Raw genomic sequence first — 22958 nt, 5'->3', positions numbered from 1 at the left:
CAAAGCGAAAGCAAAAGAAACGTGTTCCGACCCCACGCCGTCATATGGAAGACGTTATTTGCCCCCTCCCTGCTGACTCAGACAAGTTTGCCATCCTCAGCCACTTCTCCTTGAGATCCCTCTCACTCTCGTAAATTCAAAGTCATGCCTCAGGAGAACAAAGGCAACGTTCATAACAATCGCAGCGGAAAAGCAGCAGATATGACAAAATGAAAGCCGAACACCCCCGAGCGGCCAATCAGATCAAGGCATTCATTTGCCGAACTTTACACTTCCTTTCCTTCCAGCGGTTCCCGTCCGTTCTTTGATTCCCTATCGTCTTTGGCAGCCGCATTAGTTCCGCCGTGCGGTTCCGGCTCCGAAGGCTTGAGCACGAGCGTGAAAAAAGTATAAATACGACGCCACTTCGCACTTCGTCGTGATGAGCCTTCCCTGAATTACACCTTATCTCAATTCAGGCTCAACTGTCTCAACTGTCTCAATTGTCTCAATTGTCTCAATCCTTCCTCCTGGCTGCCCCTGCCTTCCATACATTGTACCTGCGCAGCGCTTGCATTCGCATTCGCAGCCATTTCCAAAGATTTCCAGATTTTTCAGTGAGCCTGTTCCAGACTACCAAAGAGAGTTTCTTCAGATGTCTGGGGAGTCAACGCCAAAACGATATGAGGGAGACGTGGACTCGCTGGCGGTGGGCCAGCTGGCCCAGGGGTTCCTGGTCTCAGACCTCTCTCGCGAGCTCTCCCGCTTGACGTACGAGGGAGGCCATCTTCCAGTGAATTCGCCAGACTTCGACTTATCTCGGCTCCTTCACACCTACGTCAAGCAGTCAGAGCATGACGGCATCCATTTGCGCCAGTTGGGCGTCTCCTTCGAAGACCTTTCGGTGCACGGGATCGACCAGAGCTACGCTTTTTTGCCCACCGTCAGCGGCGTGTTGAAATTGCCCTTGACAATCTACCGTGCTGTGAAGGAAGCCCGTCACCGGCCCGAACGAGCCATTTTGCTGGGCATGGACGGCTACGCCAAGCAGGGCGAGATGGTGCTTGTGCTAGGCCGCCCTGGTGCTGGGTGCCTGACGCTACTCAAGGCGCTCAGCGGCACCGATTTGCAGCTGTACACGAGGCTCGAGGGCTCAGTTGAGTACGACGGCATTTCTCAGAAGGAGATGCTCAAACGGTTTAAGCAGGATTTGGTCTACTGCCCAGAGCTCGATACTCATTTTCCCCACTTGACTGTGCAACAGACACTCGACTTTGCCATTGGGTGTCGGACGCCACATCGCAGGGTCAACAACATGTCCAAGGAAGAGTATGTGGCGTTCATGAGGGATATGTTGGCCACGGTGTTTGGCCTCAGGCACGCCTACAGAACGAAGGTGGGCAATGAGTACGTGAGAGGATGCTCTGGTGGCGAAAGAAAGCGTGTGTCCATAGCAGAGGCTTTGGCCTGTCAGGGGTCTGTTTACTGCTGGGACAATGCCACCAGGGGGCTCGACGCCTCGACGGCGTTGGAGTATGCCCAGGCAATTAGAGTCTCTACAAAATTTGCTAGATCTACTGCTTTTGTTTCGCTTTACCAGGCTTCTGAGAACATCTACACGACTTTCGACAAGGTTCTCGTCTTGTACAAGGGCAGGAAAGTGTATTTTGGGCCAGTGGACGAGGCCAAGGCGTATTTCGAGGAGATGGGCTATGAGTGTCCTGCCAGACAGACCACGGCTGAGTTCTTGACTGCTGTGACTGATCCTATTGGCCGTTTTCCAAAGCCTGGGTTTGAGAATAAGGTTCCTAGAACCCCCGACGAATTTGTCACTTACTGGAAGAAGTCTCCTAATTACAAAAAAGTTCTTCAAGAAATTGCTAGCTACAAGGCCTCTGTTTCTGCTGATGAGACAAGACAACAGATGAAAATCTCTGTGAAACAAGAGAAGCAGAAGTTTCAGAGAGCTGGCTCTGTTTTCACCGTTAACTTTTATGAGCAGTTCAGACTCAATTTGAAGAGGGCTTTTCAAAATACGTGGGGAGACAAGGCATACACCATCATTCAGGCAGTTGCTGCGCTTGTGCAAAGTCTTATTGTTGGATCTCTTTACTATAACACTCCAGACAACGTGACTGGATCATTCTCGCGAGGAGGCGTCATTTTCTTCTCTGTGTTGTACTTGTCGTTGACTGGATTAGCAGAAGTCTCCAACTCGTTCAAGGCCAGGCCCATTTTGTTGAAGCAGCACAACTACTCCTTATACCATCCCGCTTCGTTTGCAATAGCAGAGGCCATTTCAGTGGCCCCTGTGAACCTCGTTATCACCACGGTTTTCAGTCTTGTGCTTTACTTTCTCTCCAATCTCAACAGAGATGCGGGCAAGTTCTTCATTTTCATCTTGTTCAGTTACTTGGTTTCTTTGGTGATGGGCTCCTTGTTCAAAGCAGTCGCAGCTTGGAATAAGACAATCTCTTCTGCCAATGCGTTTTCTGGTGTGCTCATATTAGCCTCATTGATGTACTCGTCGTACATGATCCAGACTCCATCGATGCACCCTTGGTTTCGCTGGATCGGTTACATCAATCCTGTTCTTTACGGATTCGAAGCGATGATCACTGCCGAATTCCATGGTCGGGAGATGCCTTGCGATACCAACTACTTGATTCCGCGTGGGCCTGGTTATACTACGGAAAACACTGTTTGTGGCTTCACCGGCTCGCTTCCAGGTGAAACTATTGTATATGGGGATCGATACGTTGCTCAATCTTTCAATTACAGTTACAGCCATGTGTGGAGAAATTTTGGTATTTTAATCGGCTTCTTAATCTTCTTCGTTTGTCTTTCTGCTATCGGATTCGAAGTAGTGAGACCTGTTTCAGGCGGTGTGGACCGGTTGTTTTTCCTCAGAAGTAAGTCCAAGAACGATATCATCATAATCGACAACGAGAAAGCCCTGTCCCTGGACTCAAGTGAGGAAAATGGTCCATCTCAGGTACGTGATTTAGAGAAATCTGCTTCTTTGAGCGACGAAGAGACCCACAAAGCACTTGCAGACTTACAAGGTAAGGATATTTTTGTGTGGAAGAATGTGGACTATGATATCCCCTACAATGGCGACCACAGAAGATTGCTTGATAACGTGTCTGGATACTGCGTCCCTGGTAAGTTGACCGCATTGATGGGAGAGTCTGGAGCAGGTAAGACTACACTTTTGAACGCTTTAGCGCAAAGAACAGATATAGGTGTTGTCTCTGGTGATATCTTGGTGAATGGTGGTCCTTTGGATGCATCTTTCTCCAGAAGAACTGGCTACGTTCAGCAGCAAGACATTCATCTTGCTCAATCTACCGTTAGAGAAGCCTTGGTGTTCTCAGCTAAACTCAGAAGACTGAAAAATGTACCAGATAAAGAGAAGGTCGAATATGTTGAAAGTATCATTGATGTGCTTGAAATGAACGAGTATGCTGACGCTATTGTCGGCCAATTGGGTTCAGGGCTCAATGTGGAACAAAGGAAGAAGTTGACTATTGGTGTTGAGCTTGTTGCAAAGCCTTCCTTGTTGCTTTTCCTCGATGAGCCGACTTCTGGTCTTGACTCTCAGTCTGCATGGGCCATTGTGAAGCTTCTTCGTTCCCTAGCTAATGCTGGTCAATCAATATTGTGCACCATTCACCAGCCCTCAGCCACGTTATTTGAACAGTTTGACAGACTTTTGCTTTTGAGGAAAGGGGGTCAGACGGTCTATTTCGGTGACATTGGCGATCACTCGAGAGTCATTTTAGATTACTTCGAGAGAAATGGTGCAAGAAAGTGCTCAATCCATGAAAACCCTGCTGAATACATTTTGGAAGTTATTGGAGCAGGTGCTACTGCTGTTGTGGATCGGGACTGGTTTGAAGTCTGGCAGAACTCGCCAGAGAAGAAGATAGCGAATGATCAAATCGAAGAGTTCATCGCTCAAGGTAAGGCTCATGACACCTCCACAGATTTCACACCCAAGGAATTGCGTGAGCTACACAAAACTTACGCAACACCTACATTTTATCAGTTTGCTATTCTTGTCAAAAGAAACTACCGGGCGTTTTGGAGAAACCCAGAATACGTGATGTCTAAAATCTTTCTCATGACAATGAGTGGACTCTTCATTGGCTTCACGTTCTTTGGCCTTAAGCATACCTTGACTGGATTGCAAAACGGCATGTTTTGTTCTTTCTTGTCTGTGGTTGTCTCAGCCCCGCTCATTAACCAGATTCAAGAACAATGTATCGCTACCAGAGAGCTTTTTGAAGGTCGTGAGAGGATGTCCAACACTTATAGATGGTGGCTAATGGTGTTGGCGCAGTTTGTGACTGAGGTCCCCTATATGTTTGTTGGTGGGGCTATCATGATTGTTTCACTCTACTTCCCTACGCAATCAGACACCCTGGGCTCGCATGCGGGTGTGTTTTACTTGACACACGGTATATTCCTCCAGTTATTTAACATTTCGTTTGCCTTCATGTTGGTCTACATGGCGCCCGATATTCTGTCTGCTGCAGTGTTGGCTTCGTTCTTCTTCTCCTTCATTGTTGGATTTTGTGGCGTTGTTCAGCCAAAGCAGTTGATGCCTGGATTCTGGACGTTTATGTGGAAGGTCAGCCCCTACACCTATATCGTACAAAACCTTCTCTCCTCATTTCTCCACGAGAGGGAGGTTAAGTGTTCAGAAAAAGAATTGTCGTACTTGGAGCCTCCACAGGGCAAGAGTTGTGGTGAATATATGGCTTCTTTTATCGAAAATGCTGGGGGCTACTTGCAAGACCCAAATAGCACAGAGAGGTGTGGATACTGTCGGTACACTGATGCGGATCAATATCTATTGACGGTGTACACAAAGTATTCCTATATCTGGCGAAACGTGGGGTTCTTTTGCGTGTATATCATTTTCAACATCATCATATGTCTTGTCCTATACAAGATCTTCAGATTGACTACCTGGAGAATGCCTAAGATATTCAAGAGGAAATCATAAATTGTGATTTGGCGCATCTCGGTTTCCTTATGGCAATGCACATATACAATAGGATTTGCAGCTCATGCATGCACCTTAACGTCATCTGATGCACATGTGCGAAGCGCAGATCCCTTGATGTGGTCCCAGTTCATAATCAGATATGAGATATGATACAACTACCTGTTATTTAATATAGATTTATTTTAAGATGCCAACGATGTGAAGTGATTGTATTTTAGGTGTAATTACATTGTAATAGCCGGTTGCATGTAAAATCCACTTGCTTTGAAGAGAGTTTATCTTGACTCTTACGAGATGGTCCAAAAACTATTGTAACTGGAATTATATTAAAGATAAGGCTCAAAAGCGCTGATATATAACTCTAAAGCGAAGGGAAATGGTTATTGAAACCGTTGCGAAGAAACAAGCCTGCTTTGTTCACAGCAGGGCAGACTTGGGTTAAAAGGTCCGTGTTATATAAAGGTTTCGTCTTTTGTTTAGAAGAAAGCGAAAGCAACCAATGAGATTAACCAAGAGAAGTTGATGACCTGGGCAGCAGCACCACCCTCGTAAGTGGAAACAGCTGGTGCAGAAGAAGGAGCAGGAGCAGAAGAGGCTGGAACCACAGATGGAGCTGGGCCGGTGCTCTCGCCAGCAACAGTGGATGGGTGACTTGGGGCTGGAGCTGGACCTGGACCGAAGGAAGGAGCAACAGATGGAGCTGGACCTGGACCAGATGAAGGAGCAGCAGATGGAGCTGGAGCTGGACCGGAAGAAGGAGCAGCAGATGGAGCTGGGGTCTCCTCTGGACACACAGAGGTGTAGACGGTCTTGGTACCCTCGATGGTAGTCTTGTACACAACACCAGACTCGGTCTTGCCGTTGACAACAGAGGTGTAAGAAGAACCAGAAGCAACTGGAGAAGGTGGAGTACCTGCTGGAGCAGTGGCGCCTGGTGGGCAAACCTCAGTGGTGAGAGTAACGGTACCACCAACAGTGGTTGTGTAGACCCAACCAGAGACAGTGGTCTTGTGGTCAGGGCAGACAGGACAGTAGGTCTCCCACTCGGTGATAGTACCAGAAATGGTCTTGGTACCGTAAGGGAAGGTCTTGGTGGTTGTGGTTGGCTTGCCATCTGGACCGACAGTCACGATAACCTCACCTGAAACAGAAGCAACACTGCCGTCAGAGTAGGTGGTGGCAACATCAGTCAGGTAGGTAGTGCCAACAGCGGAAGAGACGCCAGCAGAAGCGCCAACAGAGGAGGCACCAGCTGAGGATGAACCAGCTGAGGATGAGGCACCAGAAGAACCAGCAGAAGAAGCTGAACTAGAAGCTGAGCTAGCGAGCGAGCTAGATGCCGACGAGACCAACGACGAAGCGGCAGAAGAAGCAGCAGAGGAAGCGGCAGACGAAGCGGCAGAAGAATCGGAGGAGACAGCAGAAGAAGCAGACGAGGCAGCAGAAGAAACAGCAGACGAAGCACTCAGGGAGATGGTCAGTGCAACGGAGCTCAAAGAAGAAGCAGCAGAAGACACAGACGAGCTCACAGAAGACTCACTGGAAGAAACCTCGGACTTCACGGAGGAAGCCTCGGAAGCGAGGGACGAGGAGATCGAGGAAATGGCAGAAGAAGCCAGGGAAGCAGCAGAAGAAGTGATCTCAGCAGAAGTCTTGGCCTGGGGGAATGGGTCGCAGTGACACTTGTCAGGGACGCTGGTTGGAGAGTCAGCATCGTAGGTGATGGCGAAACCGCCGCCCAAAATGCCGTCGGCCTTGATCTTGTCACTGTCGTAGCCCTCACCGATCTTGAAGTCGATCTTGAACACACCAAAGAGGAAGGAAAGGGACAAGGTGTCGCCCTTGTACTCGTGGGAAGTGAAACCAAGGTTGACTTCTATCTTGTTACCAGAACCGAAACCAGCAACGTTGTATGTTCTGGTACCGGTAAGGGCTTCGGTCAAACCAAGGATGCTGAGAACAGAGTCCTTGCCGGTGAAAGCAATGGTCTGCTGTTCGTCAATGGAAATGAGCTTGGCGAGGTCGAGCTCGGCCTTCTCACCGAGAGCAATACAACCAGGACCGTTGATACCGGTGAGCTGGGACCATCTGAGGTTTTCCACACAAATGGCACCGTTGTTGTTCAAATCGAAAGTACCGTCGATGAAGTTGACCAGGCCGGCGTCACCACGAGATTGAGCAACGGAAAGCTTACCGTAGTTGTCGAAGCTCTTGAGGGACACAAGACCAATCTTTGGGAAAAGAGAGGAGTCGGAAGTACCGAACCACACCTCACCGTGGTTCTCAAAGTTGTCGACATTAATGTTGATCTTACCAGCGCTGTTGGCCTGTCTGGAGTCGAAAGAAGCCTTACCAGAGTTGATGAAGTCCTGACCGTTCTGGGAGTAGGACACAGGCTTGTAGTTGTTGGAAGTGACGTACAACTCGCCCTTGTTGTTGAGGGAGCCAGAGTTGGAGATGTCGCCGATGTTCAAGAGGGTGAAGAAAGCACCCTTCTCAACGTCAAGGTTGTAGAGGTCCACCGAGGTCAAGTCGGAGTAGATGGTGTCCTTGGACACATCAAGACCGTAGGCGGAAGTCAATAAAGCGAGCGAGGTAGCCAAAGTGCTACTGAATTTGGAGATCAAAGTCATGCGTTTGTGTTTGATGGAGAGGAAGATGGGGGAAGAAAAGCGTTCTTATATAGTTTGGGATTGAACTGTATTCTACAGTGTTCGAGCTTGTGTGGCTGCAAATATTCACTGTGTGTACTACGCGCCTGCGGAACCCACCTTGGCCAAAATGCTACATGCTGGCCCAACGTCAATAAAGGCGACGAGTTGCTATGTTACCGGTCACTTTCGGTATTTCACCTTCCCAAAGGATGCTAAGCCCTTCACCTGAGCGTTAAAATCCCGAACAGCTACATGAAAACCTCAGTTTTTGTAGGCCATATTTGCCGCTCTGCCTTTGGTAGCTTTATTTTGGAGTGCTGGCACCAAAAGGAGCTGGTAGCAAATATATTTCAACACCCATGTGGACGTACTTGTGGCCGTTTTTTGAAGGTCCTGTGGATGCAAAATATGCATTGTCTTACATGGTGCAGGGTGCTTGCATAGACGCCTTATGCAAGGCTTAAGTTGTTGCGTTCTTTTTATGCAGGTATAGCTTGGTAGGTTGTGTTAAGCGAAAAAAGGTACTTACAAGAGTTCTGAGGCGGGTGTAAGAAATGAGTTTGGGAAAGTCTTAACCGTCAATTCGAGAGTGCTGATGCCAATTCCCCGAGAAGTCAACAAGTGCGGGTAATTTTACCAATTGCTATCTCCTTAATCTCGGAGGTCTCACGCTACGTAAAATTCGTGAGTTATAGAAGGCTTGGTCTACTTTCAAATTACGTACTAATCTTCTAAGGATTGTGAAGATCATGAATGAAACAGAATAGCAAGTCAAGTTTGTAGCCGTAGTCTCACGAGGAAATTCGAAAGCTACATTTGACCACACTAGCGCACTTTAACGTAGATGTCTAAAGTTAAGCGCAAGCGGTTAACAAATATGTTCCCGAGGAAGTATGAGATTGCGCAATTTTTTAGCTATTGGGCTATACGCTGGACCCATTGTCTCTGAAACAATAGCAGGGGCACCACTTTCATGTCAGCATTAAGCTACATTTGTCATACTGTTACATTTTCACCTTCCTGCTCTCAGGCCACAAATGGCGCTGCTGAATCTCACTAAAACCTTAATCATCGACTGTGCGATCGATTTTCATGTGCACATTGACGGTTGGCGGTCCACCCTGCCGAATGCATATCGCTAAAGCAAACCTGACGCACGGTCGCCAATATTTCTCTGGACTCGGTGTGGAGAGTTGAAAGCTGAACTCATCAAAGCCACTGAGGTCTTTGGGGACCCTTGTAGTTGCAAGGTTAGCATTGCGCCCTGTTTAATCTCTTGCAATGTCAATTTTTAATGTATACTGGTGTTTTCTTTGAGAACTTCAAAAACTTCCAGAGATATCCTGCCTATTTCTTCTGTAATGATTTTTTTTGTGTGCTTAGCGGCGTGATTTAGACTTTTGTGTAAAATCATAAGATTTTTTATGCAAATATGGAACTCCTTGACACTCTCACAAACACGAAAACCTTAACTTTTTTCTTGAGTGTGGAAAAACATTAAGGCGGTCCTCGTGTCAGCAGTCTTTCTGCTCTTCGTGCAAAAATAAAGGGATGAAAATGAAAAAGAGAAAGAGAAAGAAAAGCTGTAGTTCCATCTGCTCCAGCGCTTCTTATCCTTATGATTTATTGGGGCGTTGAATACACGGTCTTGATCACTATTCTGGAAACCTCCTTCCCTCTTTTGTGACACCTTGAAGAAAAACTTGAGCCAGCAAAGAACCAGTTCATCGTGGAAATTTTTCCAGACTTTTTGCTCAATTCATCAATCATAAGAACCAGTAGAAGGCATCGAAAATTTTTTCAAGGGTCTTTCTTGAAATAGTACGAGAGAAGCTCTGGATAGTTTGTTCTATTCCCTTTGTTCGTTATTAATCAAGTATACGTAGAATCACAATGTAGAGAACAGAGTACGTTGCTTAAGGATTTAGCAACCTCAAAACCTTGTACAATGATTATGGAGATATGAGCTACTCATTTAGTTTGCAGAAGTAAATCATCTCCATGTCTTCCGCTGGTTACGATATCTGACCTAGCTTCCACAACATTACTTCATTGCTTTGTAGTTCAAGTTGTTGCTCAAATCCAGTCAATCAAGCATTGCTTGCATCGTGTGTCTCTCTTCAAACGTGGAAACCAGAAACCTTTTTTTAACCAGCCCACCTACATTTATGAAGGGCCCATGAGCCCTCTATTTCTCAGGAGAGGACAATCATGACAGACAAAACGCGACATGCACGTCTTAGACGAAACTCGTAGCGAATGCAAAAGGTGGCTTATCGTGCATATGCATGGCGTCAAATGTGAAGGCTTGTACCTTGACGCTCGCCAGCCGCTAACTGCAAGTCGAAACAATTTTGGTATCAGATTTCGGGTAATTGCCCGAGGCAGGACAACGGAAGTGACCTGATTACCTCTTTGATGTGAAAACGGCCTCGCGATTTTTCAAGATTCATTCTGGATTTGCTTCAATTGTGTCGCGTTCCACAAACATTATGCAACCTCTAGGTTTCACTACCTTCTCCAATAAGGTTACGTTTCTGCTCCATCACATGAAGAGGCAGATTTTGTTGAAATTGGAATTGCTAGAGTCGTTTTTACCTAAACACCACGAGGGCATTTTCTGATCTTGCTGTCATTGCAATTGGGCTTGCGATCGTGGCCATGGGCCTCAAACCAGCCCCTGAGTTGTCTCAGTGACGCCCGAACCAGGATATCTTTTTCACGTTTTTGGCTCACAATAACAAGTTTGTCCTTGATTTGTAGAAATGTGGCACAATTCGGCAATACATCCTTATTCTCGAAGAGTCTGAATTTGCGCTCAGCACTCTGTGCTAAGCAGGTCTGGATGGTCCACTTTTCTTCCCTAAAAGGGCCGCTGGCAGCAACTATTAACCTTTCGTAGTGTCTCTACTGATTTCTTGTGCAGACCACCTACAAACTCAAAACATAGAGCAACAGTGCACGACGTAGTGTTTTCTCGACCTCGAAGTAACCTCAATAAGGTTATGCAGCGAATCGAGAAGAAATGCGTCCGTAAAGACATTAATTTAACCTTCGAGCCATCGGTGAAGAAAACCAAAATACTAAGAGCACCAATGCATTTGAATCAGCCCACCTCGTTGAGCAACAAGCAACTTCTGGAACAGGAACCTTAGGCAGAGTCTTTTTGCATTGCAAGCCCTTCTACAGAAAGTAATTTTCTCTTGACACTTATGGATCTTGTTAATTATTAGACTAATAAGATCAATGTGGTGATTTTGATTCTTCTCTTCTTCTTTTTCACTTGATTCTTTTTTTTTTTTGTTATTTCCTTTATTTGTCTTTTATACTTATGCCGTAGATTCTGAGTATTTGCATTGTGGCATTTTTAAGTTGATTCATTAACCATGAATCTATTTTTCCCCCCTTGCTCAATTGAACATGAGTCTCTCGATCTATACGAAACGTCACTATCCGTTCGCAGTTTCAAACTTCTCGATCTTGATATTACTAACTTCAGCCTAAACTCTTTTGCATGGACTTGATTCAAATCGTTATAAGAACGATGCTAGTCTACTGGCAACAGTCTCTGGGTCATCATGAAGAACAATCATACCACTTTTTATAACTATGTCGGTATAGAAAAGCTTTAAGTCTCCAATTTGTGCTTATATTAATCAGTTAGTATAGTACGTGAATCATACATATTTTTGCTTGTGAATATCCTTTTTATAAGTTAAGCAGACCATTGCAGACATTACAAAAGAACCTTAATCATATATTGCAAACGTTTCTGTGTCGTTCTTAGTTTTGGAGGTCGTTTCGCTGATTGGCTCTACATTTGTGGAGCTTTGTTGCACCAACGTCATTACTATGATCTGAGAAATCCTTTTTTGAATAATCGTCTCAATAACTCAAAGAAAACGAAGGGAAGAATAATACAAGCTGCTCACCATTTGCTCTACTAAAGTAGGTCCTCGATATAGTACCGCCTAAACTAGTATGTGCGCTCTGTCATGGGTTTTCATGACAATTTTCTCCTGTTGGTAATTGGCAAGGAACAATGTTTCAAGAGATGAAGAGAGTGTGAACAGAGGTGACAAAAGCCATCCGGTAAATACTCATAGCTTTTCCCAACTAGTGCTTCGAGTAACCCTTTGAGCTACGGCGATGCTTTAGCGCACCACTATTCTAAGGAGAAAGGTGTGGATAATTGAGTCATTTCTCTCAAATTCTCAAAAGCAAGCTACTTCTATCATCCTATTATATCCAAAGACACTGCTTTCATGTGTGGCGATTTCGGCCACTGCAAGTCCATCTTATGTCAAAAACCATCCCGGCTAGTCGCATTCCAGGTATCCTTGATCGTCTCACATGGGGACGCAGCCAATCAGCAAAGGGCATATCAAAACCCAGCAGGACCCATATAAGCATACTCTGAGAGACCCCTAATCAGTTGTACCAAGACCCGGGCAATTCCCTTTTCACCGGTGCCCCTTAGCGTTTATGCGCTTACAAGGCAGGGCTATGAGCACTTTTAGTGTGAAGTACCCTCGTAGTGTCTAGTTTGAGACACTAAACTGGGACCTGGTAAGGAGAGGTCCAGAGGTCGACATTGATTAGGGGGCTGGGGGTCTTGTATTATGCGCTTAAGGGGAAAGCAATTGAGGTAATCAGAAGAAAAACCGGGTATATAAGGAGGCATTCACCGACCCAATTGCCATACTCATTTTTTGCAACCAACTATATATATCATGTCTACTGAAAAAGTGTCTTTTTTGCTCAACTGGCAGGCTACGCCTTACCATATTCCTATCTACCTTGCTCAATTGAAGGGCTACTTCAAGGAGGAAAACGTAGATGTCTCTGTGTTGGAGCCCTCCAACCCTTCTGACGTTACCGAGTTGATTGGGTCTGGTAAGGTCGACATGGGTCTCAAGGCTATGGTCCATACTTTGGCTGCAAAAGCTCGTGGTTTCCCTGTGACTTCGGTGGGCTCCTTGTTGGACGAGCCCTTCACTGGAATCTTGTATTTGGAGGGTTCAGGCATCACCGACGACTTCACCTCGTTGAAGGGTAAGAGAATCGGCTATGTGGGAGAGTTCGGCAAGATCCAAGTCGACGAGTTGACCAAGCACTACGGAATGACTCCAGACGACTACACCGCCGTCAGATGCGGCATGAACGTGGCTAAGTACATCATTGAGGGCAAGATCGATGCTGGCATTGGTATTGAGTGTATTCAGCAAGTGGAGTTAGAGGAGTACTTGAAGGAGTCCGGCAAGGATCCTAAGGAGGCCAAGATGCTCAGAATTGACCAGTTGGCTGAATTGGGCTGCTGCTGTTTCTGCACCATTCTCTACATCTGCAACGACACCTTCTTGAAGGAGAACCCTGAGAAAGTGAGAAGAATCTTGAAGGCGCTCAAGAAGTCCACCGACTACATGCTTGCTAACCCCAAGGAGGCATGGGAGCTCTACTGTGACTTCAAGCCACAAATGACCTCCAAGGTCAATGGCAAGATGTTCGAGAGATGCTTTGCCTACTTCTCGGACTCCTTGTACAACGTCCACAGAGACTGGAGAAAGGTGAATGCCTATGGCAAGAGATTGGAGATCTTGCCTGCGGACTACAAGCCCAACTACTCGAACGAGTACCTCTCGTGGCCTGAGCCCAAGGAGGTTGCTGACCCCTTGGAGGCCCAGAAGTTGATTGGTAAGATCCAGGAGGAGTGCAAGGCTTGTGGCGGGTACAGAAGATTGGACTCTGCTGCCGTTGGTGCGTCCGCCTAAGTGTGTTAGTAGTCGAAGATAAAGCTTTGCTTATGAATACTGTAGTAAACTGGGGATCTCCTCGCAAGCACTAATAAGAGCAAGCTACTGGAGATCCACAAGTATGTCATCTCACTGGTACATTTTGAAGAATGCTTCAGCCAATGCTCACCTTGATATTAAGCTCTTTGTTTCTCCCATCTATTACCTTTTTTTTTTATAAATCTTTGCATAGCCTCTTATTGCTAGTTGAAATAGCACACTCCCACATATTATTCGCACTATTTAGTGAACTCCTCGTAGTATCTACAAAACGCAATTACCTCAACATTTCTTTAAAAATCACAGACCACCAAAAAGGACCAGTTGATTGCAATATAGAGATCCATACAACCCGTAAACAATTACCATGAGCTCTCATTACCCAATTTGAACCTCATGGCTCGAAAATGTGGGGATCGATTTTCAGCCAAAATCGCACATATTACTAGAACTTTACCAGTCACACAAACAAGATTTCCCAGCAAGAACGGACAGCCTGGATAGTTCTTTTAAGATATCTTGCTAGCTAAGATTACAAGTCCAAATGTACTTTCTCGGCGCTTTCAACATTTCAATAGAATGTAGATGCATCTATAAACGAGGGAAGCCCTAGCCACCTAACCATGTGCACCACCGGCGTCGATTTTGCAACCATTTCAAGTGAAGCCTTAATCGACTACGATATATTCATGGAATCCACGAAAGCCGTTTTAGAAAGTATCACATGACGTTTTTTTTCCAACTATTGCTCCCTTCAGCAACACGCTTTTTGGTTTCGGTGAAATCGGCAAATCGGCTTCATCGGGCCGTCTCATAGGAACCTCACGCAGACAGCACGTTGTTTGTGTTGGCCCTTCTCCGGCAAAAAAAACGGTCAATTCCTAGCCTCTCTACCAAGACCAAACTTAACAACCACACTTTTCTCCGGTAACCTCCAGTAAAGCCAGTCATTTCACGCTATCTATCTCATCACTGCGCCGATCTCGGAACCCTCTCGATCCGCCCCGGATGTGGCCCCACAATAATCCTCAATTCCACTTCAGCTCCTATCAACGTCCACTTCTCTCTTTTCCACAATACCTCTTTCCCCAATGCCTCTTTCCCTTACTTGGCTTTCCTTGCTGCTCAACGCTGTTCTCATCTGGTTTTCGTTGAGCACCTTCAGCAACTACAGACAACCCAGACCCCACAATTTCCAGAACATAGATGCGGAACAATGGTACGAAAAACACCCAGTGGACTTGCTTAACGCCTCGGCTGTATTTAACACAGTCCATGGGGCGTTGAAAGAGAAGGATAACAGTATCTTTCCCGTGGGGGTGTCGTTCATTCCAGCGTATATTCCACCCAACACCCTCATGTACCACTCCACAGGGCTGCCCCACGTACCGGAGTCCTATGAGTGGATTGCCATGGATTATGAGTTCAGCTACAGCTTTGCTGGGTTCGATAGAGGCAATGGGCCTCCTCGGTTCGGAAAACCACACAAGAGACCCCACAAGTCGATGGTGGGAGAGAGGAGCCAGGAAGTGATCACAGAAGAGTTCGTTCATCCCTTTAGAGGCACGTTTCTCTACATTCAGAAACACAAAGCCTTTGGATAAGCTCATCTATCTCGATGGTGCTTCTGCAGCGAAGACAAACACGGGAGAAATGGACCAGCAGTTGATTTTGAGCAGACAGAAGGATATCAACAAAAAAGTGAACGAGTACGAGGCAGCAGAGAAGATTTGCAAATGGGGCAAGGAATTCGGCCTTCAAGGATTCATTCGTCTTGAAGTCGGATTCGAAATGGTTCTCTGTGATTTCCACGACGGAATCGAGCTCGTGGCCAACGTTACCTTGAACAACATCACAAGTTTGGCTCACTTGCCCTACGAAAAGCCCACTCCAAAAACTTCTCTTGAAGAAAAAAGAAAGCACCTCGTAGACAAGTGGTCATATATGAACAGATTCGAGCACCAACAAGCTGGCGCTGGCGTGGATAGCGGAGACCAGAGAATTTTGCTTGACTTCTCAAAGATGGTCACTCCTCTCAATCATACATGGCTCAATCCTGATCCGTACAAAAGAAGAATTCATAACCTCTCCGAGGAACTCAAAGAGGCGCTCATAAGTGACGTTCGTCAGAGCGTGTTAGAGCCTGTGGATCCATTTCATCAAACAAACTGGCAGGTTCTCACCAGACGAATCGAGGAGAAGTTTGCCCCGATGCTTTCGGGGCTTAACACTACTCTTGGGGTATTCGAAGCAAGTTCAAAGGAGGGTGATCTTGGTGCAGCCTTAGAAACCGCAATTTCTGACCTATCCCGGTTGACTTTCAATTTCGTAAGAAGGTATTCTGACGATAACACCGAGGATGAAGAGACAAAAGAGAAGGATGCGATCAAAATGGCCATCAAGGACTATGCTTATCACACGTTTCCATTGACAACTAGGTCAGACAGTTTGATTTACTCCTCCTTGTATCGAGTGACCAGAGAGGTGGTGGAAACCGTTTTTGGAATATTCCGTGATGTCAGGGAGATGATGCTGGACATCTACATTGAGCCCAAAAATGATAGGCATGACGAGTTCAAGCACAGTTTGCTCACCATGAAGCAGAAGCTCGCGGATCTTTTGGGTGCCTTGCGCTGGTCGATATTCACCCGCTGTTCTAGACTATGTAAGTGGGATGAAGTATGCTATACGCCTACTTGGGGCCCCGGACCTATGGGCTGGGGAGCAAACGATAAGTACTTTGAGTTCGATGGCGAACGGTACAGAATACCTATGGCGTTGCAGTGCGTCAACTACAAGGATATGCGTCGTTGGTGATCTAAGTGCATTCCTTGGTGCCAACAAATGCAAGGTGAGCTCTGAATTCCCAACGGTTTTGTAATGGGGGCATGATGACTCTTGTTGGATGACTCGTAGTCATCCTGCCGCACAATAGACGCTCGAGCTTGGTTGATGCGTGAAAAGTCCGTACTGAATTTTTTGGGTTACACCGAGACTAAAATCTGTGAAAAGGGGCCAACAAGAGCTAAATATTTTGGATATAAATACTAGCGGATTTCGCCTGCAAATTCTTTAATTCAATCTTCTTTCGTTGCAACATGACCATGGAGATCCCCCCCAAAACGTCTAAGGACTCTAGTTCAATGACGAAGACTGAGGAAATCAGCTTCGTAGAGCTCGAAGCTGCAAACATTGAAGAGCAAAAACAGCTCGACAAGATCTACAGAAAGTTGGACAAAAGAATCATCCCGGCACTTTGGACTCTCTACTTCCTCACCTCGTTTGGATCCAACACTTATGGAGTCACCTTGACCATGAACCGAGAAGAGGGCCACTCGTTAATCCAGAAGTTGAACTTGTCTGCCTTGAACCTCTCTACAGCGAACGCTTTGGGGTACATCGGAACGATCTTGTTCGACTTGCCCATGAATTTAGTCATGACCAAAGTCAGCCCTCAGACATGGTTGGCCCGTATTGCTATCACGGTAGGTCTAATCTATGCCTGTTTTTGTGCCTTGAAGAACTATCAAGGATTGTACGCTGTTCAATTCATTGGAGGCGTCGTTGGAGCTGGAGTTTGGCCCGGAATGTCTTACTACATCACCTTGTGGTACCCCAACCACAGAATGACTCAAAGAGTAGGGTACTACTTCACGGCTGCCCAGATTTCGTGCGCTGTTGGTGGTTTAGTCAGTGCTGGTTTTCAGAAAATGGATGGTGTGAGAGGCTACACTGGTTGGCAATGGCTTTATCTCATCTATGGTTGTATCACCATGGTGGCCGGATTTTCTTTGCTCTGGTGGCTTCCAGATAGACCTTTCAAGAAACACAAAGAGGACGCAGGTATTTTTAGAACTTTCTTGAGGAAGTACTTTACTCCCACGCATCCACTTTCTACTCCAGAGAGGGAACTTCACTGCAAGGACATGATTGGCAGACAAAAAAAGTTGAATTGGGGCTGGAAAGACATTGTGCTCATCATCTCCGACTTCAGGCTTTGGCCAATTGTGATCATGTACTTTGGCGTCGTAGGAACCGGTTTTGGTCTTGCTGTGTTTGGATCCACCATAATCTCAGTGCAAAATCCACATCTTTCGGATATTGATGTTTCGCTCTTGTACGCTCCTATTTGGGTGTTTGACTTGTTTGGAATTCTCACCATCACTCCCTTTGCGGACCGGTTCAAAAAGTTCCGCTTTTTATTCTTCAGTGGTGCTTGTGTGATCATCATCGTCGGTATGATAGTTACCACCTTTGCAGAGAAACCCTGGAGCAAATATGGTGGTTTGCTTATTGCAGGGTATGGCTTGGGCCCCACAGTGCCCATTTGTATGTCTTGGTCGGCTGAGATCTTCGAGGGCCGTTACGGCGATGTCGGCGCTAGCTGTGCTTCTGCCTTGGTCACTGGTTTGGGTAACCTCGGCTCCGTGACGGCCACCTACGCCTTGTACTCGGGGTGGGCAGATGATGTAAACCGAATGTACTTGGGTTCGAATATGGTTCTTGTCGGGATGCTCGGCGTAAGTATTTTTGCCTCCTTCGTCGCCAAATACTCCCAGAACAGAATCAGACAGACCTAATTTTTCGGATGACCTGACAACATCGTCAAATTTTTTCTTTAGATGCTTAGATTTCTCATAATATGCTTTATAAATAATATAATATACGCTTGCTATCCCTAGGATGATTGCCGTGCTCTATAAAGTTCCCCACGAACGACGATCATTCCACACCTCGATGACAGCTTGGATATGTTTTTTTTCCTCTTCATTCAATATAATTAGTCGCCCCCCATCCCTTGCGTTGGCACAGTAATACGTTGCAGCACAGCCATGATCATCTGCCTTATTGAAGTTGGAAACTGGCCTTTTTCCCGTACCTGGAATATTCTTGTCCTTCAAAGTAGCGGGAATAATGATCTCCGACACCGATACAGGCCCATTATAGCTCTGTTTGAGCTCCTCAATAGAACTAAACTGCTGACGAAATCTCGAGTATAAGAGGTAATCACGCACCCACGTCGGCTTCTTGCACTTAGTTAAGCCTCCATTAGACCAAAGGAGGTGATCAGAGCCGTAGTGGGCCATTTGCGGCGAGCATATTTCACCTGTTGGTTCGATTTGCCCCATGGCGCCAGCAGCATTGAAGTGAAATGTGTAGTTGGAGTTTCCGCTTATCAACTGACCAAGCCAAAACAAGTCCTTGTCGCCATAAAGAATCCTTCCGCTCTTACGAAAGTACTGCAATGCAACAGGAATAACCAATCCAGACATATGTGTTTTCCTGTCTATGATGACCACACCGCTTTCGGCAACGTGCTTTGAATTAAATAGAAAGAAGTTGTTTTGCAACTGAACGGGGTCCACCTCAAATCCAAATGGGGACTTATGCAGCGGTAATAGGCGCTTGAAAAAATCGGTTTTCCATTTTTTCAAAAGCACATTTAATTCACGGTCTCGAAAGAAGTACGCCCCACTCTCCTTGTAACCCGGTAGCAGGAAGAACAGCACAGGTAGCACATAGGGAACTGCGTCAGCGTCCATAAGGATCATTTCGTGAAATGTGTTGAAGACCGCCGCAAACCATTTTCTGTTGTAGCCCTTGAAATGCTCAGCGAAGCTGGGTGTCAAGTAATCCTTGACGTTTATGAAAGTGAGTCTCTGGTCGTGGCCAAGAGCCCGAGGCGACACTGCTGCGTACTCAAGCAATTTCACAGACACGTCCGAAAGCTCGTCCAAGTGGACAAATTGCACCGGGAGCTCGTTCCCCAAGTAATTGAGGACACGTAGTAGGTTGGATGCTCTGCCAACCTCAGCGTCGCTTATACTGACTACAATGCCCCTACCTTCTGCCTTCTTCAAGTGGTTACGCAAGTACAGTACGTTGAAGTCTGGCGCCAGGGGAGTTGAGCCCGAAAAAAACGGTAGGAGCTGCTTTTCCGCCGCCAACGCAGCAATCGTAGGCTGGAACCCGTTCTCCAAGTAGCACCTGTTGTAGATGCGCAAGTGGTCAATGTGATTGGCCACCCCGGGAAGCGGCTGGAATCGCGAGCTTGAAGCCCACTCGGGAGCCATATGAGCTAGAGTATCGAAGTAGGATGAGCACATCTGCTCGAGCGACCCCAGGTCCAGAAATTGACTCAGCGAGAATACGTCTCCAGCCAGCACAGTGTGGAGCGTTCTTGAGGGCCATAGATACACCGAAACAAACCCAATGGCCACAAGGCATAGTAAGCCAAAACGCGTTCTGGCCTTCATGAGTAGGCTAAGCTAGGCGAATACTGATGGTAGGAGGTTTTGGGTGGTTAAGCGAATGGAGTGGGTACTGAAGATTTTGGGCTGATGAGGCTCTGCTTGTGTTGACCACGTGGGTGAGTGAATGCTTATAGCCACCGAAGATGCTGGTGGTACTCGGAGGAAGTTATTTTTGAGGGCAAGAAAAAGTGAAGGGCCAGCTGAGGAAATGGGGGTGCTGAAGGCTGTGCTGCGAGGCTATGTAAGGGAAGTATAGCAGAGTTTTGACCTGACGGCATTATACGAGGCGCGGTAGGCAGGTGAGGGAGCTTCGAGAGAATGTAAGATTTACTTCATGGAGCTGGCGGATACGAAATGGTGGAATGTTTATTTGATTCGCGGGCTGCCCAAATAGTCTGATTCTAGTATTTTTTTGTTCTTTTCTCTTATGCTTTATGTGTCACTGTTCGGAAATCATAGCATCTGTGAGGGTGCTGCTGGAGAACGTTTTTCGCAGCCATTAAGGTTGCCAAAGCCAACTTTACCCAATGTGGCTTACACTTAGCGAGGGAAAAATACGATGAACAGGGTTTGGTGAGTGGATAAGCTTGAATCAATTAAATCGCCTATTTTAAAACAAAACGAATGAAACTAGGGTTCTTTGTCCTCCTCCAAGTAGTTACCAACGGACAGAGTACCTCCATTCTTTGCTCACCTATGCTGGCATCGTATTTGGGTCATGAACACTGATGACCAGCATCATCTTTACTTACATGAATTGATCGGTACTCATTTGCTACTCCAAAGAAACGACATTCCGTGGTAACACATGCCTCTACCATCGCTTCATGCTCCACTTACCTCCTCGATGTACTCATCCATAGACTCGAGCTGCTTCAACTGCTTCTTCTTGAATGTGTAGATCTCCTTCGCCACTTTCGTCACGAAGTACTGGTCGTGAGAGGCAATGACCACGGCGCCTTCGTACTTATCAATCAACTCAATGAGCGACTCGATAGATTGCATGTCCAAGTGATTGGTGGGCTCATCAAGAATCACTAAGTTCGGCGACAGCTCAAAGAAGTTGAGTGCAAGCTTAAGGCGTGCCATCTCTCCTCCACTTAGCGTGGCCAAAGGCTTGATAGCAGTGGATCCTCGGAGCCCGAACTTGCCCATATGCCCTCTATAGTGGCTTTCTTTACCGTTGGGGTACTTCTCCATGAACACAGAGAGTGGAGTAGCCTCCGAGCTATACTCAGCTAGAAAGACCTCGGCATTGAACTGGTCAAATGTGCCTATAGTGGCATTTCCTGGCCTTTCTATGTGTCCAACACTGGGAAGAATCTTGCCCGTGAGCAACTTAATGAGAGTCGATTTACCTGTGCCATTGGCGCCGATTAGGGCTATGCGGGCTCTCTGGCCTATGCTGAAGGAAACTCTGCCAAAGATGACGTCGCCTTCGGGATATTTATACCCGACATTGCTTGTCACTAACAAATCCCCACTGTAGCGCATTGGCGGTGGGGGCTCCACATTCCAGTGATCAGGCTCCACTATTTCTTCAACTTCAACTTCTTCAAGGAAGTTTTCGTGATATCCAGCTCTGTCTCTGTTAAGTTTGTATTTGTGGCCCTTACTGTTCACATCCATGCCAATTCTGTCAAGCTTCTTCTTGCGTGCTGCCATTCTTTGCACACTCTTATCGTCGCCGTTTTTCTTAGCTGAATTGAGACCTTTCTCGATACTGTGTTCCAAAGCTTCCTTCTTTTTTCGATTGGCATCAGCTTTAGCCCGCAAGAAGGATTGTCTGTTTTGGAAGTTTTCCATGTATTCATCGTAATTTCCATCATAGTATTCCAAAGATTGCTTCTTGCAAACGATGGTTTCTTCGGCCACCTCGTTCAAAAATGCTCGATTGTGAGACACTACTACCAAAGTTACGTCTTCAAGATCCCGCAAGTAATTTTGGAGCCACAAAACAGTGGGCAAATCGAGATGGTTTGTTGGCTCGTCAAGGAGAAGTATGTCAGGCTGAAGAAGCAACGCTGCAGCCAATGAGGCACGAATTCTCCAGCCTTCTGAGAGCACTTTGGCTGGCTGCTGCATCTTCTTATCTGAATAACCGAGACCCTTGAGGATTTTAGCAGCCTTGGAGCGAAGCACTTCCTCTGAATCGTAACCTTTGAGCTGCTCACTCAACTGTAATGCCATTTCTTGGGCAACAAAAGCTTCATCAGTGTTAGAATCAACAACTTCATCCAAAGAAAGAGCCTCCAATTCTGCAACAAGCGACTCTTGCTCTACCAATGCCTTTCGAGCCCTATGTCCTCTTGCTCCTGTTCTCTCAGTGGCAGTTTTTTGTGCTGCAGCTAGATTGGCTTTCTGCTCCTCCAACTTGACCTGTTTTATGGCCTGCTTTATCTTCAATGGGTCGGCTGAACTCAATGCTGCCTCCAATGTAGACAAGAGCAGCAGTAATTTGACTCTGTCCTTGTCAGCAGCCAAAACGGTCTCTAACACCAGCTTTGAGGTACTCTCAACCGGCAACTGTTCGACGTACAAAATTCGAAGGTTATCAGCTAACCCAGGAATTCTTTTGTCTCCAAGACACTTCATGAGGGTCGTTTTCCCACATCCATTAGGACCAATAAGCCCATATTTGATTCCGTGGTTGAGTCTCACATCTGCGTCGAGTAGAAGGTCTTTTAGGCCAACAGAGATAGAGACTTTCTTCAAGTAGACATCTTTAGATAGTGTCTCTAGAGTTTCATTGTGGAAACGTGAGGATTCCGAAGTGACGGCAATTTCGTCCAGAACTGTAGCCTTTTGCTTTCTGACCATATAAGTATTGATCTACCCAGGTGTTACAAGAAGAGTGACTGTAGAGTTTACGATACATGGATGGATAGCCATGGTCCATTTACTGGTATAGGAGAGCGTGGCTTTTTAGTACTGTCTCATTATGAGTCATTTGAACAAAAAAGGAAGAATAAGAGGAGGGCTCGTTGAGGACTAAAACGTTAAGTCTTCAGCGATTTGTTTGTCATAGACACTTTCTTTGAGTCTACTGCTCGTATACTCAGTAAACTTGTAGCTACATCTCTAGACGGTAGGGAACCTCCAAATGGGTGCAAATTATGCGCTCAGTGTAAATGCAACAAGAACAAGTATCACAAAAAGACGTCAACCTGTCACCATTCTTGCAAGGGTTACGATCCAAGACACGAGAAGTGTCCAAAATTTCGCAATTGACAAAATTCGTCGCTGGTTAAATCACAAAAAC

The 22958-nt window shown here is 46.3% G+C and overlaps 7 protein-coding genes across 7 annotated transcripts; 4 read left to right on the top strand and 3 right to left on the bottom strand. All coding sequences in view use genetic code 12, as the record gives it.

The window, feature by feature from the left end:
• Positions 1–634: 634 nt before the first annotated feature.
• Positions 635–4993, top strand: CJI96_0005472 (uncharacterized protein; the record flags this gene model as incomplete). The annotated part of the gene is made up of 1 exon (XM_029036471.2): positions 635–4993. The coding sequence occupies one exon, from the start codon at positions 635–637 to the stop codon at positions 4991–4993; it is 4359 nt and encodes a 1452-aa protein (XP_028889362.2).
• A 479-nt stretch (positions 4994–5472) lies between these two features.
• CJI96_0005471 (uncharacterized protein) lies at positions 5473–7629 on the bottom strand (the record flags this gene model as incomplete). The annotated part of the gene is made up of 1 exon (XM_029036470.2): positions 5473–7629. The coding sequence occupies one exon, from the start codon at positions 7627–7629 to the stop codon at positions 5473–5475; it is 2157 nt and encodes a 718-aa protein (XP_028889361.2).
• Positions 7630–12383: 4754 nt separating this feature from the next.
• On the top strand, positions 12384–13421 carry THI13 (4-amino-5-hydroxymethyl-2-methylpyrimidine phosphate synthase; the record flags this gene model as incomplete). The annotated part of the gene is made up of 1 exon (XM_029036469.2): positions 12384–13421. The coding sequence occupies one exon, from the start codon at positions 12384–12386 to the stop codon at positions 13419–13421; it is 1038 nt and encodes a 345-aa protein (XP_028889360.1).
• Positions 13422–14533: 1112 nt separating this feature from the next.
• Positions 14534–16259, top strand: CJI96_0005469 (uncharacterized protein; the record flags this gene model as incomplete). Its single annotated transcript, XM_054702311.1, has 2 exons — positions 14534–14985; positions 15026–16259. The coding sequence occupies 2 exons, from the start codon at positions 14534–14536 to the stop codon at positions 16257–16259; spliced, it is 1686 nt and encodes a 561-aa protein (XP_054558286.1).
• A 281-nt stretch (positions 16260–16540) lies between these two features.
• Positions 16541–18022, top strand: CJI96_0005468 (uncharacterized protein; the record flags this gene model as incomplete). Its single annotated transcript, XM_029036467.2, has 1 exon — positions 16541–18022. The coding sequence occupies one exon, from the start codon at positions 16541–16543 to the stop codon at positions 18020–18022; it is 1482 nt and encodes a 493-aa protein (XP_028889358.2).
• Positions 18023–18139: 117 nt separating this feature from the next.
• CJI96_0005467 (alpha-mannosyltransferase) lies at positions 18140–19699 on the bottom strand (the record flags this gene model as incomplete). The annotated part of the gene is made up of 1 exon (XM_029036466.2): positions 18140–19699. The coding sequence occupies one exon, from the start codon at positions 19697–19699 to the stop codon at positions 18140–18142; it is 1560 nt and encodes a 519-aa protein (XP_028889357.2).
• An 822-nt stretch (positions 19700–20521) lies between these two features.
• On the bottom strand, positions 20522–22516 carry CJI96_0005466 (ABC-F family ATP-binding cassette domain-containing protein; the record flags this gene model as incomplete). Its single annotated transcript, XM_029036465.2, has 1 exon — positions 20522–22516. The coding sequence occupies one exon, from the start codon at positions 22514–22516 to the stop codon at positions 20522–20524; it is 1995 nt and encodes a 664-aa protein (XP_028889356.2).
• Between the last annotated feature and the right edge of the window lie 442 nt (positions 22517–22958).

This window comes from Candidozyma auris, chromosome 7 (genome assembly GCF_003013715.1).
Source record: "Candidozyma auris chromosome 7, complete sequence".
NCBI classification, from domain to species: Eukaryota; Fungi; Ascomycota; class Pichiomycetes; order Serinales; family Metschnikowiaceae; genus Candidozyma; species Candidozyma auris.
The sequence above is the reverse complement of the archived record's forward strand: the minus strand, read 5'-3'. Positions and strand labels throughout refer to the sequence as shown.